The sequence below is a fragment of the Neospora caninum genome, chromosome X, assembly GCF_000208865.1.
Source record: "Neospora caninum Liverpool complete genome, chromosome X".
NCBI lineage: Eukaryota > Apicomplexa > Conoidasida > Eucoccidiorida > Sarcocystidae > Neospora > Neospora caninum.
The window spans coordinates 1,689,939-1,708,558 of NC_018396.1; the positions used below are offsets into that span (position 1 = coordinate 1,689,939).

Consider the following 18,620-nt stretch of genomic DNA (forward strand, 5'->3'; position numbering starts at 1 on the left):
GACAGAATCAACGCGCGCAGGCACTTCACTGTGTCTCTGTCTCGCTCTCGGCAATACCTGCCGCGTGCCTTGTCGCACACTATACAGCAACGCAGCTTGCCACGCGGACCCGTTACAAGCAGGCGTGTGTGTGCGTTCTTTTAATTCACTAGGTTGAATTTTCTGGCGTCGTTTCGAGGAGCCGGACGGAGGACTCAGGGGTTTGCTTTAACCCGGAGAAGACACTACACACCGCCCTTCCATTTTGTCGTGCTGTCTACCAGGGCGGGGCTCCGAAAACACGGGCTCTGACTTGAGTGAAAGACGCAAAGGTCAATCGTTAACTTGCCAACGTATCATGGTCCGGCAAGGCTTAGTTGTCGTGCGCTGTACGTACACACCGCCGCTTGCAGCATTCCACAAGTTCCCCCATTCGGCAGAGGGCCGCTAACCGTCCACCACTGCTTCTTTGGTCTTTTGTCCGCTATCTCGAAATGCAAGGCCCGTGGTCGCTCTCTCCGCTCAAAGAAATGTGGTGATTCTTGTCTTGTCGCGCGAGGAGCCAAACTGGCGGGACCTCAAAGTCTACGCAGCCCACAGTGCGCGTCCGTGTGGCTGACGCCGCGGCAAGGTCAGGCATCGACCTTTTCGCCCACTCCTCTTCACTGCGACTTGGGAAACGGCTCTTGGCGTGTCCCTTCTGCCTCTGGTCAACAGCTTCCTGGGCGTACTCTTGTATCCGTGCGTACTGCCGCCAGGGCTCCAGTCGACTTCGACTTCCTGTCCAGTCGTCGGCCGCTTGTCTTGCTGTTCCCACCCCAGATTCGTCGAGTTCTGCTGTCGCCTCCGCTGTCTTTCCCTTCATCTGCGTGCGTCTTTCGGCGCACGTTGCTCGCGTTTCTACAGCCGTTTGTGTGCTACGTCTCCTGTCTTCACTGAGGGCATCGTCCATCCACAAAGCCGCTGTGTCCGTAGCGTGGGACTGTCTCCAGCTCCACTTGGCTCCGCCAAGGTCGGCGGGGAGGTTCCTGCGAGCAGCGCGTTTGATGCATATGCACAGAGCTGTCAAAATGACGGCGTCAGCTCCACTGCTGCGTTCTTTCCTCCGTCTTCCCTCAACTCTCTTTCTGTGTTTTTCGCTCTTGCCCGTCTCTGGGGCAGTTCTGCTTCCTTCTGTCCAATCTGCATCCCAAATTCCCACACAGAACCCCTCTTTTCCTGCCGACGGCGCCTCTTCCCTCTTTGCCTCTTCTCCCTCCCTCGTCCCTTCCCCAGAAACCGACCCAAGTTTTCGCCCCGCCTCCTCACTCCGTTCCTTGCGCGCGTCGCATCGGTCTCCCCACGCCTCACGCTCTTTCGCTGCCTTTGTTTCATCGCCGCCTTCGTCTTTTCCCCCCTTTTCTTCGACCCCGCACGGGACTGACTCGGCCGGGAATGCCCGCCCCGCTGGCAGAAGCATTTCCCGACATTTCCCGCCGCAGTCAGACAACCCCCTCCACCACGCTCCCCGTTCCTCGTCCCCGTCAGCTCTTCGGAGCGTCGCTCCGGCCACGCACCCGCAGGAAGCTGGGGATGACGCCTTTGAAGGTTTCCGAGCAGAAACGGTCGCCCTGTTCCCTGGCCAAGGCGCCCAGACCGTCGGTGCGTACCCCCCGGAGACGCAGTGCGAGGACCTAAACGGGGGGGGGGAAGGCAGGCGACACCCAAAACGGCCTCTGAATGCACCTTAGGAATGTGGAGCCGTCGACGAAAACCATCCACCCCCACACGCTTCATGCTGCAGCGCTTTCGTCGTCGTACACCACACATATCTACGACGATGCGTATGTCTCTACCCATGTGTATGCCCAGCTTGGTATCTCTGTTGCTGTCTGCGCGTTTTCTACGCCTTCGTGGCGGTTCTCTTGCGTACACTCCCCCTTCCAGTCCTTGCCGCTCGGTGCCTCCTGCCTGCTGTCTGCGCTTCCATCAGGCATGGGCGTGACGTCGGCCCGCCAGTCGGCGGCGGCCAAGGCTCTCTTCAAAGAAGCGTCGGAAGTCGTTGGCCGAGACTTGCTGAAGCTCTGCGAAGAAGGCCCCGAGGCAGACTTGCACCAGACAGAGTGGGCGCAGCCTGCGCTGCTGACAGCGAGTATGGCGGCCGTCGCACGCTGGAAAGAAGAACAAGAGGTGCGCAGGCCGGTTCGCGAGACAGCAAACGGCTTCAGGGAGGGACAACGGCCGAACGCACACAAAGGGAGAGGCCAAGCGATATGGAAATGACACCGGCCGCTTCCCTCGCCATTCTCAGGGCCCAAGGAAGAACTCAGTCAATACCCGAGAGACGGGCATGCATTTATGTCTTTCCTGCGCCACCGTCTGTCGCTACACAGCTCACACCCCATTTGCCGAGTGCTGCAACCCGTAGATGCGTGTGGCGGTGCGTGGGATGGCCAGCGTCTTCGCTAGTGTCCTCTCTCTCGAGGTTCAGTGTTCTCTCTCTCGAAGTTCAGTGTTCTCTGTCTCGAGGTTCAGTGTTCTCTGTCTCGAGGTTCAGTGTTCTCTGTCTCGAGGTTCAGTGTTCTCAGTCTCGAGGTTCAGTGTTCTCTGTCTCGAGGTTCAATGTTCTCTGTCTCGAGGTTCAGTGTTCTCTCTCTCGAGGTCCAGTGTTCTCTCTCGAAGTTCAATGTTCTCTCTCTCGAGGTTCAGTGTTCTCTATCTCGGGGTTCAGTGTTCTCTGTCTCGGGGTTCAGTGTTCTCTCTCTCGAGGTTGAGATGAGGAAAGAGAAGTCCGAGAGAGGGGAGGGCGCGAGCACAGCAGCGGGATCTGGGCGCTGTTCGGCCGTCCAGATCGGGGCTCGCCGCGCGTCCCACGACTTGCAGCATTGTGGCTTCGTGCGTTTCTTCGACTCGTCGTCTGACCCTCGTTTCCTGCTGTTCTCTCTGCTCCAGGTTTCTTTCGTGTTCCGTCCTGAGTTTTTGCCACGGTCGCTGCTTCGCGTCTTCTGCCTCACGCTCTCTCCCTCTGTTATCGCCTTCCCCCCCTTTCTCGCTCTCGTCTTTCGTTCTCTTCGCTTTCTGTTCCCCTGCCTTCCGCCTGCAGTCCGGCTCTCTTTTCCGTGGTTCCCTGTGTCTCCACGCGCTCTGCTGCTTTCTCCCCTCCTTTCGTTCGTTCCCCAATTCGCTTCTCGACCGCTTCGGCCTTCGGCCTCCATGTGCTCTTCCCCACTCTCTCGTCCCTTTGCGCTGCGTCTGCTTGGCCCAGGCATCTGCGTCGCCAGCGCCGTCGCCCTCGGCCACCCTGGGTCTGTCCCTCGGGGAGTACAGCAGTCTGTGCTTCGCAGGAGCGCTTTCGTTCCCGGAAGCAGTGCACCTGACGCGTCAGCGAGGCCTGCTGATGCAGAAGGCGGGCGAAGGCACCGGCGGCATGGCGGCTGTTCTCGGGCTGACTCGGGAGCAATCCGCTCGCCTTCGCGACGCCGTGCAAGCGACGCTGCGCGGCCGGAGCGGCGACTCGGCCCGAACCGGGGAGGTCTGCGAAATCGCCAACTACCTGTGTCCGGGAAACATCGTTTTCTCGGGAACTCGCGCGGGGATTGACGCGCTGGAGGAGCTGGCGACGCAGAAGGCCGATCCGGCGGAGGCGGCCCGCGGCTTCCCACGAGCGAAACGCGTGGTGCGGCTCAGAGTCAGCGGCGCCTTCCACAGCTGCTTGATGCAGGAAGCTGCGGAGGGGTTGCGCCAGGCGCTTGAAAACGCGGAAATCAAAACGCCCAAGATCCCCGTCGTCATGAACGTGGACGCGCGCACGCATGCAGACCCGCGGGTGATCAAACAACAGCTCATGAGACAGGTGAGGCCTCGCGCAGGACCGTCGACACACGCCGAGAGAGGAGAGGTCCGAGAGAAACAGGCTCCGCGAGAAGCCGTTGCGCTGCCTCGCGCGTTTTCCAGTGTTTACCCGAGAGAGAGTGGTCACGGCAAGGCGAGAAAAAAACGTTCGCGTGCGGGGTGACCAGTCAAACCGTGGACTGCACAGGCCGAGAGCGAGACGGAGACACCCCACTTGCCTAGGGAGGCGCTCATTCTCCAGGTGTCTCGGGGTCGCCGCGTGTCTTCTCTTTTCCCCCCGGTTTTCTTTCTTTTCTGCCCTCGTTTTTTTCTTTTCTCTTTTGGCCGTCGTTCTGTCTGCGGCCGTCAGCGTTTGGTGCGCACAGCCTCGACGCAACGCGGTTGGTTCGTCCACGGAACCGCCGGATTCGGGCAAGTTCCCAGGAGACCACGCAAACTCTGTGCCGTTCGGACTCGCCGGCTGGTTTGCATTCTGCGCCTTCGAATGTCCTCGGCGCTCGTTCTTGCTTCCTTTTCGTGTGTGACCGTGGCGCGCATCTGTTTCGGAGAGACGAAAGGATGGCCTCTGCGTGTGCGTGGCTATTTTCTTTTTTGGGTAGCCTGTAGTCAGGGAAGATGTAGAAAACGCATTGTCTAACAGTGTGCGTGCATGCAAAAAGGTGCGCTGTGCAAGCGATTCGCGGAGCCTTCTACAACAGGATGTCTCTCCACTTTTTGTCGACTCTGCGCGTGGCTGGCGATCCGCTCTTTCACGCTTCCGCGCCTTTGCCTGTCTCTGCGTCTCAGCTCACAAACCCAGTGTTGATGGACAAGAGCCTAGAGCTGCTCGTCGACCGGGGCATGCAGGAAGGCTTCGAATTCGGCCCCGGAGGCGTGTTGGCGGGGCTGATGAAGAAGACGCGGCAGGAGGTCAAAGTGCACCAAGTGGATTGAGGCTTCCCTTCGAAAGAACAAAGGTGCACGGAAAGAGCGAGAGAAGCTGCAAACGCGCACCGCAGCCAAAAAGACGCGTTCACGACGATTCATCCCCCCCCCGCGAGAGCCATCAGCCGCCCTCGGCCTCGAGTTGTTGCCCCTGGCGACAGGCGTTTACAACGTGTAGGGCCCGGGAAGAACACCAGCGCATGCGTTCCTCTGGAGACAATGAGAAGTGTGGATCGGGAAACCGGCTGCGCAGGGAGAGAGATGAAGACCTCTGATTGGCGTGGCCCGAGGAGCGCCGAACGGCACCTGTTTTCCCCTGAGAATCGCCCCGCTCCACTGGTTTTCTTACTTTTTCTTTCTTGGCAGATGATTCGTGGGCCGCGTTCTAGGTTTGTCGCCGGCGCCTTCGCGTTGGGGCTCCAAGGAAAATTGCGACGACCTTCGAGTGGGTTTCTTCCCTATGCAGAGGACCGCCCCCTTTCACGCGGAAGATTCCGCTTCTGGACTGCTGATTAAAATCCAAACTGTTTTCGCCCCCAGCTAAGACACACGCGTCCCTCGCGTTTCGCTTGCTCAGCGGAGCTGGGTGGGAACCTCCGGCAGGCACCGCAGACCCACCGCGCCTGCCTGAGAGGAACCAGTCAAGGACGAAAGCATGTGCGCGTCGCGGGATTTCGGAAACGTCGGTCACTCCAGGAAGGCCGCATTTTCCATATTGAGAAGAACGTAGCTGACGCAAGAACTGTATTCACCCGGCATCCGTTTTACTGCTCGTATGTTCGTATTTACCTATGCTTACCGGTGGATTAGGGATAGCTGTCCAAGTCGACCTTCTAAATCTCCGACTGTACAAACACTTCCTATGCGTCTCCTCTTTCCCTCGCCAAGTCTCTCGCCCCACGCAAAAAACAACTTCCGGCTAAACACCCTTTCCTTTAAAACACACTTCCCTTTTTCGCCGTCCGTAAGGCCTCACAGTACCAGAAGCCATGTGATCCAGACAGTGCAACGGGACATCCACTGTTGAGGTCGAGCTCACGGCCGCGTTCGTGGCCTGGAAGCGCCGTAAGAGTAGGCTTCGCTTCTCTGCCGCAGTGAGAAATTCAGTCTAGCCTCTCGAAGCAAAGCTGGTCCGTCCGTAAGGGTTATCGGCGCTTCCAGAGCGCATGCAATCTGTCGCTGACTGCGCCGAAGATTCACCGGCGAGTTGCGGGGGTTTAAGCGTGAACGCCATGCGGAAGTAGGTTTGAACGTTGCGCAGAGAAGACAAGATAGGCAGAGACCAGCAGAGCCGCGAGGCATCAACAGACGATTTTCTCGACTCGCAAACGCTCGCGTGCACAAAGCGCGGCGCCCTCGTAGCTTCGCAACAAGAGAGAAAACAGATGGCCCGAAGAAGTCCGGGTCGCGGAGCCTTGGCGCGCCGCCGTTGGCCGCTGTGACCGAAAACAGAGAAAAACGGTGAGTGCGCAGTTTGCCCCCGTCGTTCAAAAACCCCTCTCGATCTCTGATGCTCCGTCCCCCGGATCTCTCTGGTCTTTCCGCCCTGGCCACTGCGATTGGGCCGCTCTTTCTTGAGTGCGACTAATCCTCGAGGGAGAAGAGAAAGTGAAGTTCTCGCTGTAGCTGCAGGAAGGCAGCCTCGCGAATCGCTCGGTAGTGGCTGACCTGCTTCAGTCTTTCTTCTTCGGCTCGCTGCTCACGTTCTCGCGGCCCTCGCCCAGTTTCTCCGTTCCTCTCACAGGACCAGAACAGCTGTGCGCGTTTTCTTCCTCTTATGATCCCCCTGTGAGCCTCCATCGGAGGCGCTGCGTCTCCATGTTCCGCTCCAGAGTCGGCGAGGCAAAGCCCGCCGTCTCCGTCGTCGAGTTCGCGCCGCCTCACGACACTCTCGGTCTCTGCTTCTGAGCCCCCTGCGGCGTGCGCGGAAGGCAAGACGGCGTCCGACAGGGGTGAGGACGAAGCGAAAGGAGGAGGCGAACCAATCTCCGCGGCGTCGAGTTTTGCGGGGCGTCGCGAGCGAGGCAAAGAGCGCGTTCCCAAAGACGAAACCGACACATCAGACGCCGAGGAAGATGCGGAAGTGAGAGAAGAGGCGGACGCGTAGGCGCGAAGGAAGGAAGAGAGGGGAGGAGACAGCGGGAAGAGGCCTCGACACTGCGCGAGGCGACGCTCGAGCCTCTCGCCATTCTCGCGCTTCAGCCGCTCCTTCACCTGCCAGGGTGAAAAAAGCGAAAGGAAGGCAGAGTGAAGCCGCAAGACCCCGCGCGCGACGCAGCGGAGGCACTGGAGGCCGACCGCAGTGCCGCGGAGCTCGACGCAGACACGGAAACGAAGCCAGCAGGAAACAAAGAAGCCGCGGGAAATGGGAACAGACGTGTCGCGGGTTGGTCAGAAAGGGGCGAACGAGCTCAAGAACGCGCGCGCTCAGCGGCGAGAGAGACACGAAATCAGACGGTCGAGAGAACCCAGCAAAACGGCTTGCAGCGCGGGGCGCGACGTTCCCCGCGGCGGAAAAGCGAAAAGACGACAACGCGCTGGAAGCAAGAAGACCCCTGGAAACCACGGACCGCGCAACGCCACCGCGAAAGCAGCAGGAAAAAAAAGAGACCTCCGATTCTCTTTCTGGCTTCTTCGCGGCCTGAACTTCCTGATTCGTTCGGGGTTGGGCCGCGTCGCCTCGTGCTTTGTGCTCGCCTGCGCAAATGGTGTGCTCACCTTCTCCTGCTGAAGAACAATCACGCGCCAATCGCGGACGTCTTGTAGAAATTTGATGTGCATGGCAGCCTTCGCTGTGAGCCTTAGTCCGTCAGTTTGTTTGTCGCCTGCGCCTGGGAGCGCGCCCCTCTCTCGCTTGATGAGGCCGTCGAGAACCGCGTTCTCGCCTTCAACGTTTAGCCGTTCCGCGTCTCGAAACGGTTGCTCCTTCATCTTCCCCCTCGTGGTTCCGCCTTTCCGCGTTTCCTTCTGAGCCCCGCACATGCGCTGCTTCTCCTCAAGCAGCACGCGAAGCGGGGAGCGGCATGTGGCCGCGGAGGCGCCCCCAGCGCCGGCCGCGGGGAGAAGAAGAACGCCGATTTTCCACACCGGGTTCGCCCACGTCAGCGAGTACTCTTCGTCCTCGGGACTGTTTGGCAGGAAGCCGCCCGAGGGCAAAGCCGCAACGAGCGCGAGCGACGAGAAGGGAGTCGCAGGCAGGACCAGCGACTCTCGCGAACGGCGAAGAACTGGCCGCGCCGAAGACGACCGTTGGAAATGCGGAGTAATGTCCAGAGTTTGTCTACGCGACAGGAGACAGCGAGGGGCCGCGAAACGGAGAGAAATCGAGATCGAACTGGGGAAGCCACGCGGGACGAGGTGAAATAACGCAAAAGACAGAGAAAGCACTGCGCGTTGGGCGAGGCGGACGAGGCAGGTCACAAGAAAGACACCGCAAAAAACGACATACGAGGGACAGACGCACGGGCCACGTAAAAAGGACACCGGCTCCCTCTCCCCGGCGAACTTCGAAGTGGTAAGGCAGTCAGTGCGAAAGGGACGGCGAGAGAAGGACAGAGTTGAAAAAAGAACGCTCGGATCAACCTCGAAAATGCAAAGGGAGGTTAAACCTTCTCTCCGCCCCGCGAAAAAGCCTAGATGCGAGTTCTATCTACTGTTCTTGTCTGACCCGCTACACAGAAGAAAGAGAGACCCGCGAGAAAGAGGCGAGACTGGGGAATTCCGCTGCACGCAGAGCAGCGTACGCGCCACAGACCCCGGCGCGTTCGCCACTGCATTTTATCTTCCCCGAGAACTTTTCTTGTCGCGTGTCTCCAAGACTCCATTTTGTCTTTGACTACGCTTCTGTCCACGCTCTCGTGTTCCGAAACTCACTGGAAGAACGGGGCTGCAGCGAGACGTCGGAGAACGGAACCCAAGTCGTCCTCCACTGTCGAGAGAGTCTTTGCGCACAAACACAGATCCACACACACCGGGAAAAGCGCTTGCGAGTTTCGAGGGCCGAACCGTTTTCGAAATCGAGGCTTGTGTTCGTCGCGTGCGGGAAACTCCCGGGGATATCCACACACAGCACAGGGCTGTGCTTGGGCGAGACTTTTGCTATTTTCTAGATCAAAACGACTAGTTTCTCAGGCTCAGTGCATCGACGCGGCCTCCAGACCCGCCGCTGGTGCACGGACAGACGAGAAAACCCGAAAACAGGAACCTTCAAACCAACACGGGGCACAGCCCTCGCGCGAAGTTCGGATTCGCATGCGGGGACGAGCATCTTTGTCCCCGCTGGCAAGGGGGTCTAAACAGAGACGCCACCCTTGATCTCAGAGACACCGGAGACATCGGCGCTTCTTCCCGCCTTGTACAACTAGCTCCCCGCGACTTACAGTCCGTTTCTGTCCTGCGCGCCAGGCTGCAGAGGAAGCCAGAATCGTTGAGAAACACAGAGAGGAGATAGAAAGTGAGAAGAAGCGCGCCGACTCGACTCACGATTGCGCGAGGCAGGAGACCGAGAGGAGACGCCGAGAACCGCGGGCCGCCAACGGAGATGAAAGCAAACGCGAGCGAGGCTAACGCCGAGTTTCGAAAGAAGAAGGAAAACGAAGGAAAGACGAGGAGAGGAAGACCAGCAGAGACTTCACAACACGATGTGACGCCTTCGCGCAGGCAGAGACAATCGCACATCCGCGATCGCTACACGCACCCAAACGCAAACATACGGACCCATCTACTAACCTGTCAACTTTGGCCTTATCTGTGAAGAAAACGCGCTAACGCCAGCAAAAGACAAAGAGACGCATCTGCCCATCGACACATACACCTTCCTGTCTACAGGCACTCATGTATACACAGGTCGATGCTTACTCAAACATATACATATATATATATATATATATATAAGTATGATTGCATGCTTGCATGCTTGCATGTGTTCTCAGCGCTTTGTGGTCTTACTCAGCTGAAGCTCGGAAAGCACAGATCCCCTTAAGGTGGTTTTCACGATTCCTTCCTCTGTATGGAGCTGCACGCCTGCCAGGTCGAACTCGGCGCACGCGTCGCCAGCTTCAGCGGTTCTGGAAAGCCACCAGATTTTTTCGGGCGCATTTGCCTTTCCCAAAACAGACACCTCGTCTGCGTCTCGCGCGTTTCTCGACTGAAAAGCGCCGACAGCTGCGGCGGGCTGTTCTGAGGAAGATCCAGGAGACATGGAGCGAGACGTCAGAGGGAGAGGAGAGGAAAGAGAGGAAAGAGAGGAAAGAGGAGCTGAGGGAGGCCAGGAGACAGGAGAGGCCGCGGCAGAAGGGAATCGAGACGGCAGAGCGGGCGTCCGATGAAGTAGCAGAAAGAAGTCGCGGGCGAGGTCCGGAAGCTTTGTGCGGATGTGAGACAGAGCTTGAAAGAAGAGGCGTTGCGAGCCGGGCCGCTCTTGCAGATCCGCAAAGTGCGAAGCACTAAAAACACAAGAAAGAGAAAAGAAAGCCACCAGAAATACTCCCACGCATCACATGCGCAAGAAAAAGAAGGCACAACATGCGAAACGAACTGCTCTGGAATATACCTATGTATATATACACGGATATACACGGATATCCCTATATATATATATATATATATATGAGTTTTGGGGGAGTCGGAGTCACTTCTTACCAGAATTCAACGATTGGCGCGCCGAGCCGTTTCACCCATGTCCATCTCTCTCCTGCGACGATGGCCCAAAAGATCTTGACGAGTTCGTCCGTCGTCGGCTGCGCCACGCGCTCCTCCCACAGAGTGGTGCAGACGCTGTTAAAGAGCGCTCGATACACGCTCGGTCTCTCTTCTCTCTCAAAATCCTCATTTTCTCCAACCCCCCACGTCCCGCTCTCAGCAACGGAAAGATGTCCTGCCGTGGTGCCGATGCCGCCTTTACTCTCTCGCCCTGCTTCCCCTCCCCTGTCTCCACTAGTTCGGCTTTCAATCAAGGCGCCTTCGCGCGCTCGGGGGGACATCCGTTCTCCGGACGGGCTGCGCAGGAGCTGCTGCAGCGCGAGCGTGAAGGCAATCTCGGCTGCTCCGTCTGCAGAGATGAGACCGCCGCTCCTCCGGAGGCGGTGGAGGATCGCCGCGGCGAGCGACGGGGAGAGAAGCAAGCCCGAGCGCCGGGAGGCGCAGACGAGGAGAAGAAGCTGGGGCATCGACAAGTGGTGAAAGAGAGAAGAAGAGATCTTTCTGGGGAACACGAGGACAGTCGGCAACGGCGCAAGCTGCGGGGCGAGCGGGCGGTTGGCCTCCAGCTGCGACTCCACGCAGGAAGAAGCCTCGACAGAAGACAGAGGGGAAGCCGGAGGAACCAGGAAATCCGATGAAGAAAACAGCGAAGCCGTGGCGGCGCCAGCAGAGAGGTGGCCGCCAGGTGTACATCCACCGACCCACACTGCAGGCTCGCCAGGTTCGCTGCGCTCGGCCGCGCGGTGCGCAGGCGCCGGCGAGCTGTCCAGACTTTCCGCTGTTTTCCTGGACAAGACAACTCGTTTTTCCGTCCCCTCAAGTGCCAGGAGACACAGGACGAGAGGCACAGGCGACTCCGCCTTCCGCGAGAGGCCCAAGGCCATCCACCCACGAATCAGAGACAGGAGGCTCGTCGGCGACGGCAGGCGCGCACCCGCAAGCGACAGAGAAGACTGTAGAGAAGCCGCGGAAGAAGGATCGGGCGGTGAGTCCTTCCCGCTCCCGCCAAGCAGAAGCTGCTGTTTCCGGCCTTCGTTTGTTCCTTCCGTCAGGGCGCCGTCACTTTGTCCGGCACCCTCGACGAGGAGCACGGCACGGCACGCGTCGAACGCAAGGCATCTGTAGACCTGCAGGATCGCCAGGCGCGCCTTTTTCTCTGCAGACACGGCGGCTCGGACACTCTCGAGAGTCCCCACGCCCCCGCCAGCGCCTTCGCGCGTGAGCTCGAGAAATTCGTGGGGCTGCAAGCGCGGGAGTTGCCGCGGGAGCGCGTGCGCGAGGGCGAACCGCGCCTGGGAGCCGTGGCTGACGCCGAGCCGGGCGAGGACCCGCGCGGCTGTCAGGAACAGCTCGGGCGATAGGTGCATCAGCAGGTCGGGACTCGCCGCGCAGCGGCCCAGGAAATCCCGTTTCAACTGCTCGTTCGGCTTATAGACGGAGAACAGCGCGCCCAGCTCCGCGACGGACACCGAGAAGGGGACCTGCCCGAAGCGGCACTGCACGCGATAGCGGAGAGCCTGGAGCAAGCGCTTGGCGCGAGGCTCGTACAGCGGGTGTCGCGCAGCCTCGGCGGGGAGGTCTTCCCCCGCTTCGCTCCATCGCGCGCGGCGATCTCTCTCGTCTTCAGGGTCGAGGGCGCCGCCCGTCTGCAAGTCGGCTATTCTCAAAGCCTCCAGTCGAGGCTGCGGCCGCTGCGCCAGTCTGAGGTCAAAGTGCTGGCGACAGACGAGCAGCGTGTGGAGCAGAGGCAAGAGGGACGCGTCGCTGATGAACGGGACGGCGAGAAGGAGCGCTTCCGCGATTTCCAAGAAGACGTGGCTCTCGAGACACCCGAGACGCGTGAGAAGCAGAAGGAGAACAGTGAGTGCATGCGGGCTCGCCGAGTACAGCCAGTCAGGCAAAAGGTGCCGCTCCAGAGCGCGCGACAAGAGAGCAGTGTCCAGGTCCACACTCGCCGTCACGCCTTCCGTCAGTCGCCCCGCGAGGCAAGGACTCTCCGACGGACTGCGCTGCGCCAAGGCCTCGTGGCTGGGCACAGAAGCCTCTGCCAAGAGGCTCAGACAGCGCAGCAGACAGAGGAGCTCCGCCTCCGCGACACCCGGCCCTCGACTCGACAACAGAAAGAGACAAATCTGCTCCCATAGATTCTGGGCGGTATGGGGCGGGCTGCCAAGGAGGCGCGCCGGGTGTCGGCAGACGCGCATCAGCAAGGCGAGCGTGGCTTCGACCTGGGAGTGCAGCAGCGAGGCGCAGACAGCGGGCGACAGCAAGAGGTCGGCCACGGACTGGAGCAAGGGCCAGGTTCGTCTGCTCGCGGGTGGGGCGGAAGGGGAAGCCGAGACGCGCTGCGCCCCGGCCTCCCCTTGTGTCCTCTCAGAGAGCGAGAGGAGAAAGTCGACGCACGCAGCCAGGTCGGGTGGAGGCAGTCGCCGCTTCTCGCGGTGCAAAGACCACGCAAAGAGATGGAGAAGCGGATGGGCCTCGACAGACTCGACCAGGAAGGCCGCGGAAGCCCGCGCCAGCAGCGGCTTCTGCCTGGAAAGAAATGCCACAAGGCGCAGGAACTGCGGAAGACCAAGCTGCGGAGGCGGAGGCGAGAACGAAGACGCAGCAGAGAGATCTCCACGTGAGACGGATGAGGTAGAAGGAAGGCCAGACGGCCGAGGGGTGGAGCTTGCAGTCCGACTCCGTGGCAGCCGGGCGAGATAGGCCTGGAGACGCCGCCACAGTTCACGTTCCGCTTCTCTCTGGCTGAGCTGCGTGCGCCCTTCCTCGCCTTCCTCCGGACGCGAAGAGGAAGACGACAAAGACGACAAAGACTGGTCAGTGGACTCGGGCCCGACGCCGAGCGCCTCTCGCATCTGAGCCCTCACGCGGAGCTTTGCACGCTGGGTGTACGGTCTCTCGAGATCGAAGCACAGTCGCTTGACGTGTCCGCGCTCTCCAAGATCTTTCAAGTTCCCCGGCTCTTCGTTTTTCTTCTCAGGCGTCGGCGGCGCGTGCCCTTGGGCTTCATCCGGTTCCCGGAGTCGCAGGTCGCCCCTGCCGAGCGGCTCCGCCAGCATGCCCCATGCGGCTCCACCAGACGCGGGCTGTGTCCCTCCTGCGCGGGGTTCTCTGCGCCGCGCTTCGCCGTCTCGCTTCTTCGTTTCTCGCCGATCGCCTGCAGGCGTTTGTTGCCCCGCCGCATGCGCGGAACAGAGGCGGCGCTGCGAGGCTGCGGCGGAACCGGAAAACGCGCCCGGCGGATCCCAGAAAAAGGCGCCAGAGAGCGGAATCGACCTGGGAGCAGACGGCGAAAGCGAGGCAGGGAGCGCGGCCACCCACAGCAGTCTCTGCTGTGGGTGGCCGCGCGCGCCTCGCGGAGCGGAGGTGGGGACCTGTGCAAGTGCTGGGGCGGAAAAAGAGAACGAAATCAAACACGAGGGAAGCAGGGAACCCGAAGCGCGAGAGAAGCCCACGCCTTCAGGGCGTTGCGCCCACATGCGGCCGCACCGCGAGCGGACCAGCATACCGCAGAGAAGAGAACGTATAAGGCCGCAGAGAAGAGAACGTATAAGACCGCAGAGAAGAGAACGCCCTTTGGAGAAAGGCGAGTGGCTGACAGAGCTTCGTTCTCGAGACTCAGCGACGCCTCCTGTCGGTTAGACGTCTTTTCTCCAGAACACACTGCGAGGAGGGATCGCGAGGTTGGCGAACGAGGCGAGAATCAAGAGGCAGCGCACAAGACACGAAAGGCAAGGAAGAGGAAGACTCTCTGAGAAGGACGCAGGAGACGGAAGAAAACGGCAAGTGGCGAACGAGGCCGGAGACGTCCTCTACACTTTGTTTTTGTCGCAGGCAAAGTAGAGCCAGTGAAGTCGGAGAGTCTGGTCAAGAACCGCGACGACGTCTTCTTTCTCGAGGCGCTCGCGGATTTCTTCTTTCTGGAGCAAGTCGAGGATTCCGAGACAGATGGGAAAGAGGAGGTGGACGACGTACGGTGGCCGCCGCCAGTAGTCGAGGTAGTGGAGGTAGGCGACGAAGCGGGGATCTTGGAAGTACCGCTCTTTCTGCAAATACCGCAGATACTGAGGATTCGCGAGAGCCTGGACAAACTCGCACTCGGCCTCGAAGCGCAGGAGGCGCATCGCCTCGTTCTCTTCCCAGACAGCCAAATGCGGGGGGACAGGGACGGAGGCGACACAGGACGCGGAGCGCGGGGACGCCGGCAGCGCCACGCCCCCGAGCTCGGCCTCGAGGTCTTCTCGCTTCTTGCCTGCGCCGTCCTGCCGAGTCTCGGCGCCAGTGCCCCGGACAGCAGGAGGGAGACTCATCGTGAGTGCGGATGCCGGAGGACTGAGCCTGTTTCTCCGAGCTACGGCGCACCGAGAAGCCGTGCCGCCTCCCCAAACATCTGGGCACGGGTGTCCACGACCGCACACAAAACGACCGCCGAAAAGAAGCCCTCGCCCTCGCTCCAGCGCGTGCGCTGTTTCCCCGCGACCTGGCGAGCCTGAGTTATCCCGGCTCCGTGGTCCAGGGGAAGTCTTCCGCCGGCGCGACAGTCCTTCACGCGCAGCCGTGCAGGCGTTCTCTTCCCTCGCAGCTTCGGCCGGTCTGCGCTTCTCTGCCTCCAACGCCGACGGCCAACCAAACGCGACACGCGCAGCCCCACCCACTCGGGCCTGGGGGCGGGAGGAACAGCAGAGAAGAACTGTCCCGCAAGCGTTCAGAGCGACGCCACACACACGCGGCGCGAACAAGACCCGTCTTCCTCCACGAAAAAAACCGAGAAAGACAGCCGGGAGTTCGCTTTTTCGCGGTGCGAGCTAAGCGGTGTTGAGACCGCCAGGAAGACCTAGCGCGTGACGCGGCGTTCACAGGAGTGTGCTGACAAACAGTTCGGTTAAAAAACAGCGATCGGCAGTAGTTTCAAACAAAAAAGGGGAAAAACGAGGGTGCGGCGTATTTTTGAAACCCAACATTTGTAACTCGAAAAACACTGTCAGTGGAGACGTCCCGGTCGAGGAAGGACCGGAAGTTGAAGGGCCAGGCCGAGTGGGAACCGAGTGTGCAAGAACGTCGAGGTCAACTCGAAAGAAAAGGTCGGCATTCCTCGTTCCTGTCTTGTTTTGGCAGGAAACGGGGAATCAGACGGAGGAAGACGAGCACACTGGGTCGGATTCGTAGAAAAAAGTTGCAGATTCGCCACAGCTCTCGCTGTACACATGCTGGGCAGAACGCAGCGTCTTTTGTCGGCCGATCCTTCTTGACGCGTATTTTGCGTTGCGGAGTTTCCTCTGAAGACTCACGGCTGGGATTTGTCGCGGCTCGTCTCTGGAGAGAGGCGGACTGAGACCGGGGAAAAGCGGGAATCGAGAGAATTCCTTAGACGAAACACACGGCCTGGAGCAACAGAGGAGAGAGAACGGTGACTGGGCATGCAAAAAGAGGGGTGAGAACACGACTGAGCAGGCGCCCTCAAATACCTGAGATTCAGGCGTGTGTTTGCGATCGATTCACCTGCGAGCTGAGACCTCAAACGAAAACGAGGTCCGGACCGGCCTCCGACTTTTCCACTCTGCGTACGCTCTCCATGGGCTTTTTCTCGAGGCGAAATGCGCGACGCGAAACAACAAAACGGCACTTGCTGGTCGTGAAGAAACACTCAGCAGGCAGACTTTCTGGGGTGGCCATCGCATGTGCGCGCATGCAGTCGCCAATGAACGACGCGGCTGACAAGGTTTGCACACTTGCATGCATGTCGTGTCTCACAGCAGACACGAATTTGCGGCGTCAAAAGGAGGTCTCCGTTTCGTGAAAACACCGTCTTCCCCTCTTTCCTTCAGGTTCGAACACGACCCCGACAAGCTGGGCAAGGCGCCGCAACTGCCGCGAGTTTATGCTGCTGATATCACCCCGCGATCCCCCAGTTTTTTTTCGCGGGAAAGCGCCGGGATGTGACCCCGCTGAGTCCTGGGAAAAGATAGCCGCCGCGTCGACACCAGCAGCCGCGGGAAAGGGAGAACGGATCAGCGCCGTTATGGGAAGGCGCAGCGGCGCAAATGCAGCACGAAACAGACAAAGGGCCATTTTCTCCGAAGAAGTGTCTTCGTCGACGGAGAAGAACGGCTACTGAAAACCTACCGAGTGATTCCTGTCGACAAACATGTTTCGGACTGTGGTGCTCTTCTTATCCTCTCACTTGAAGCAGACGCAGATCAAGGTGGGAGCAGCATTGCGAGCATGACACTTCAAACACCTTAATGGGAGGCTCGTATCGTTGCTTGAAGACCAGGTAACTCTTTAGCCCAGAGAGAAAGCGACTGGTCGAGATTCAAGCGCAAATCATTCCTTGCATGGTTCCTCCCGCTTCCGATTTCCGTATCTCGCAGTGTATGTCGAGGCCGCACCTAGAGTCTAGACAGCCTTTCAGATACCCGAAAACGCCACACAGACACAAGGCACCTGTGCTCCGCAGGCTTGTGGCTGAGACGCTTCGCTCCGTTCGTTACACTCCCGATCTACCTGTCCGGGAAACGAGATCAGACTCAAGCAGCCTTTCTCCAACGTCTGGCTGCTCTCCCGTTCCTTGCGTGAAGTCCTCTTTGATCATACGTGCGGCTTCGAGATAGCAGCTAAACGGGTACATAAACGACACAGTTTCGGGGAGTCTTTGTGTCGTTGACCGAACAGTTTCTTCCTGCTCCGAATGCAACGTCTCCAAACGCGGCTTCTGCGGTTCTCGCTTGCGACACACCGAGGAACGCGACACGAGCTTTCCGTCCGCAGCAGTGCGTCTCTGTCGCGCATCGATAGCAGTAGAGGGCGTAGACCGACGCTCTTTTCGATTAGGTGAACATTAAAACATGCACCGTTTTGCTTGTCCCGACCTCGTGACGTGCCGTACACATACTCTGAGCCGTAACCTTTGTTCGCCGCACTTACCTGCGAAAGCACGCCGCTGAGGAGAGCTACAGAAAACGGTTTCTCCCTTTTTCTGGGTTGGCCTCACCGGTCTGTGCTTTCTGAACGGCGACTGGGCTAGGGTGCCGCCGTAAACTGGTCTGACAGCCATGGGAAACAGCCACATAATGAACACTCCTAATGCTAAGAAACCTGAGAAACCGAAGCCGTTCCGAACTGTTGGGTTCCCGTGCAGCCGAGCGACCACTCGCTTCGCTGGAGTGGAAAGCACATTTTTCCACGCCGACAGTTCCGAGGCGAAGCGGCTTCTAACCCTAGAGGCCGAGAAGATGCGAGGGCCTCTCCTCACTCAACTGCACAGGCTTCACCCAAGCCGGCATTTTGGAGCTTGTGCTCTCCGGCGCTCGAGATACTTCCGCTATCGCCCTACTGTATCTGACTGGAAAACCCGCGTGGTTTGTCTTGGCTGCGTTGAATCCCTAGCGTTCCGAGTGCCGCCGCCTGTTTGGACAACCGTCTTGCGACTTCCCAGATGTTCTCAGCTAGTAAGGAAAAAGGTTGATGGGAAACAGAGCGGTTGATAATACATCGAAGGAACTGTTCCATCGAGATTCCCCCTCCCCAAGTACGCGGTGCCGTGAGTTTCGGCGCGCGCGAGCAAGAAACGCCCGTTAACACGTGGGGGGGCATATGGGTAGGACACAACAGAGGAATATCCAAACTCGAGGATGCGCATCAACGCACCGAAAAATGCTACTTCAGACACTCCAGTGCTTCCCCACGAGGGCTACCTTTGGGTTAGGATCCACCTGCAACTTTGCACGCCAATTTCACATACGAAACGTGTAGAAGGTACGGGAAAAACCGGAAACTGAAACAGAAGACAAACGGAAAACAGCGGTGTACGTAGCGTTGACTGGTGACAGAACATCCGGAAACTGTACAGTTAAACCTTTGAAGGTCCGTTTCCTTCCTGTGCTGCCGGAAAATTCTGGAGAAACGTGGCAACGCCTCCGTAGGCTAGACAGCCGACATATCCACATCTCTCCCTCCACAAAAACTCGGACCACTCGAGTCGCAGCTGTCCTCCCGACCCCGCCACATCTTTGCCGATTCGTTTGCTCCTTCGAGACTCGCACCTCGCCTAAGACCGAGGCAAAGTGGTCTCGAAGTCACGGAAACAGAACGGAGGAGAGAACGGTACACGGAGAAGCGGAATACGCCGTTTTTCGTCGAAACCACCTCTCCGATCTGCTTTCGCATCCTCAGGGAGAGGG

General features: G+C 59.3%; 3 protein-coding genes across 3 annotated transcripts; 1 reads left to right on the forward strand and 2 right to left on the reverse strand.

Annotated features, from left to right (window-relative positions):
* Positions 1-1,953: 1,953 nt before the first annotated feature.
* Positions 1,954-4,743, forward strand: NCLIV_046840 (Acyl-carrier-protein S-malonyltransferase, related; the record flags this gene model as incomplete). The annotated part of the gene is made up of 3 exons (XM_003884234.1): positions 1,954-2,148; positions 3,224-3,811; positions 4,597-4,743. 3 exons carry the CDS (start codon positions 1,954-1,956, stop codon positions 4,741-4,743), a joined length of 930 nt encoding a protein of 309 aa, XP_003884283.1.
* A 1,575-nt stretch (positions 4,744-6,318) lies between these two features.
* On the reverse strand, positions 6,319-13,919 carry NCLIV_046850 (conserved hypothetical protein; the record flags this gene model as incomplete). The annotated part of the gene is made up of 6 exons (XM_003884235.1): positions 6,319-6,948; positions 7,453-8,014; positions 8,608-8,675; positions 9,114-9,139; positions 9,682-10,178; positions 10,375-13,919. 6 exons carry the CDS (start codon positions 13,917-13,919, stop codon positions 6,319-6,321), a joined length of 5,328 nt encoding a protein of 1,775 aa, XP_003884284.1.
* Positions 13,920-14,252: 333 nt separating this feature from the next.
* On the reverse strand, positions 14,253-14,750 carry NCLIV_046860 (hypothetical protein; the record flags this gene model as incomplete). The annotated part of the gene is made up of 1 exon (XM_003884236.1): positions 14,253-14,750. The coding sequence occupies one exon, from the start codon at positions 14,748-14,750 to the stop codon at positions 14,253-14,255; it is 498 nt and encodes a 165-aa protein (XP_003884285.1).
* Positions 14,751-18,620: the final 3,870 nt, after the last annotated feature.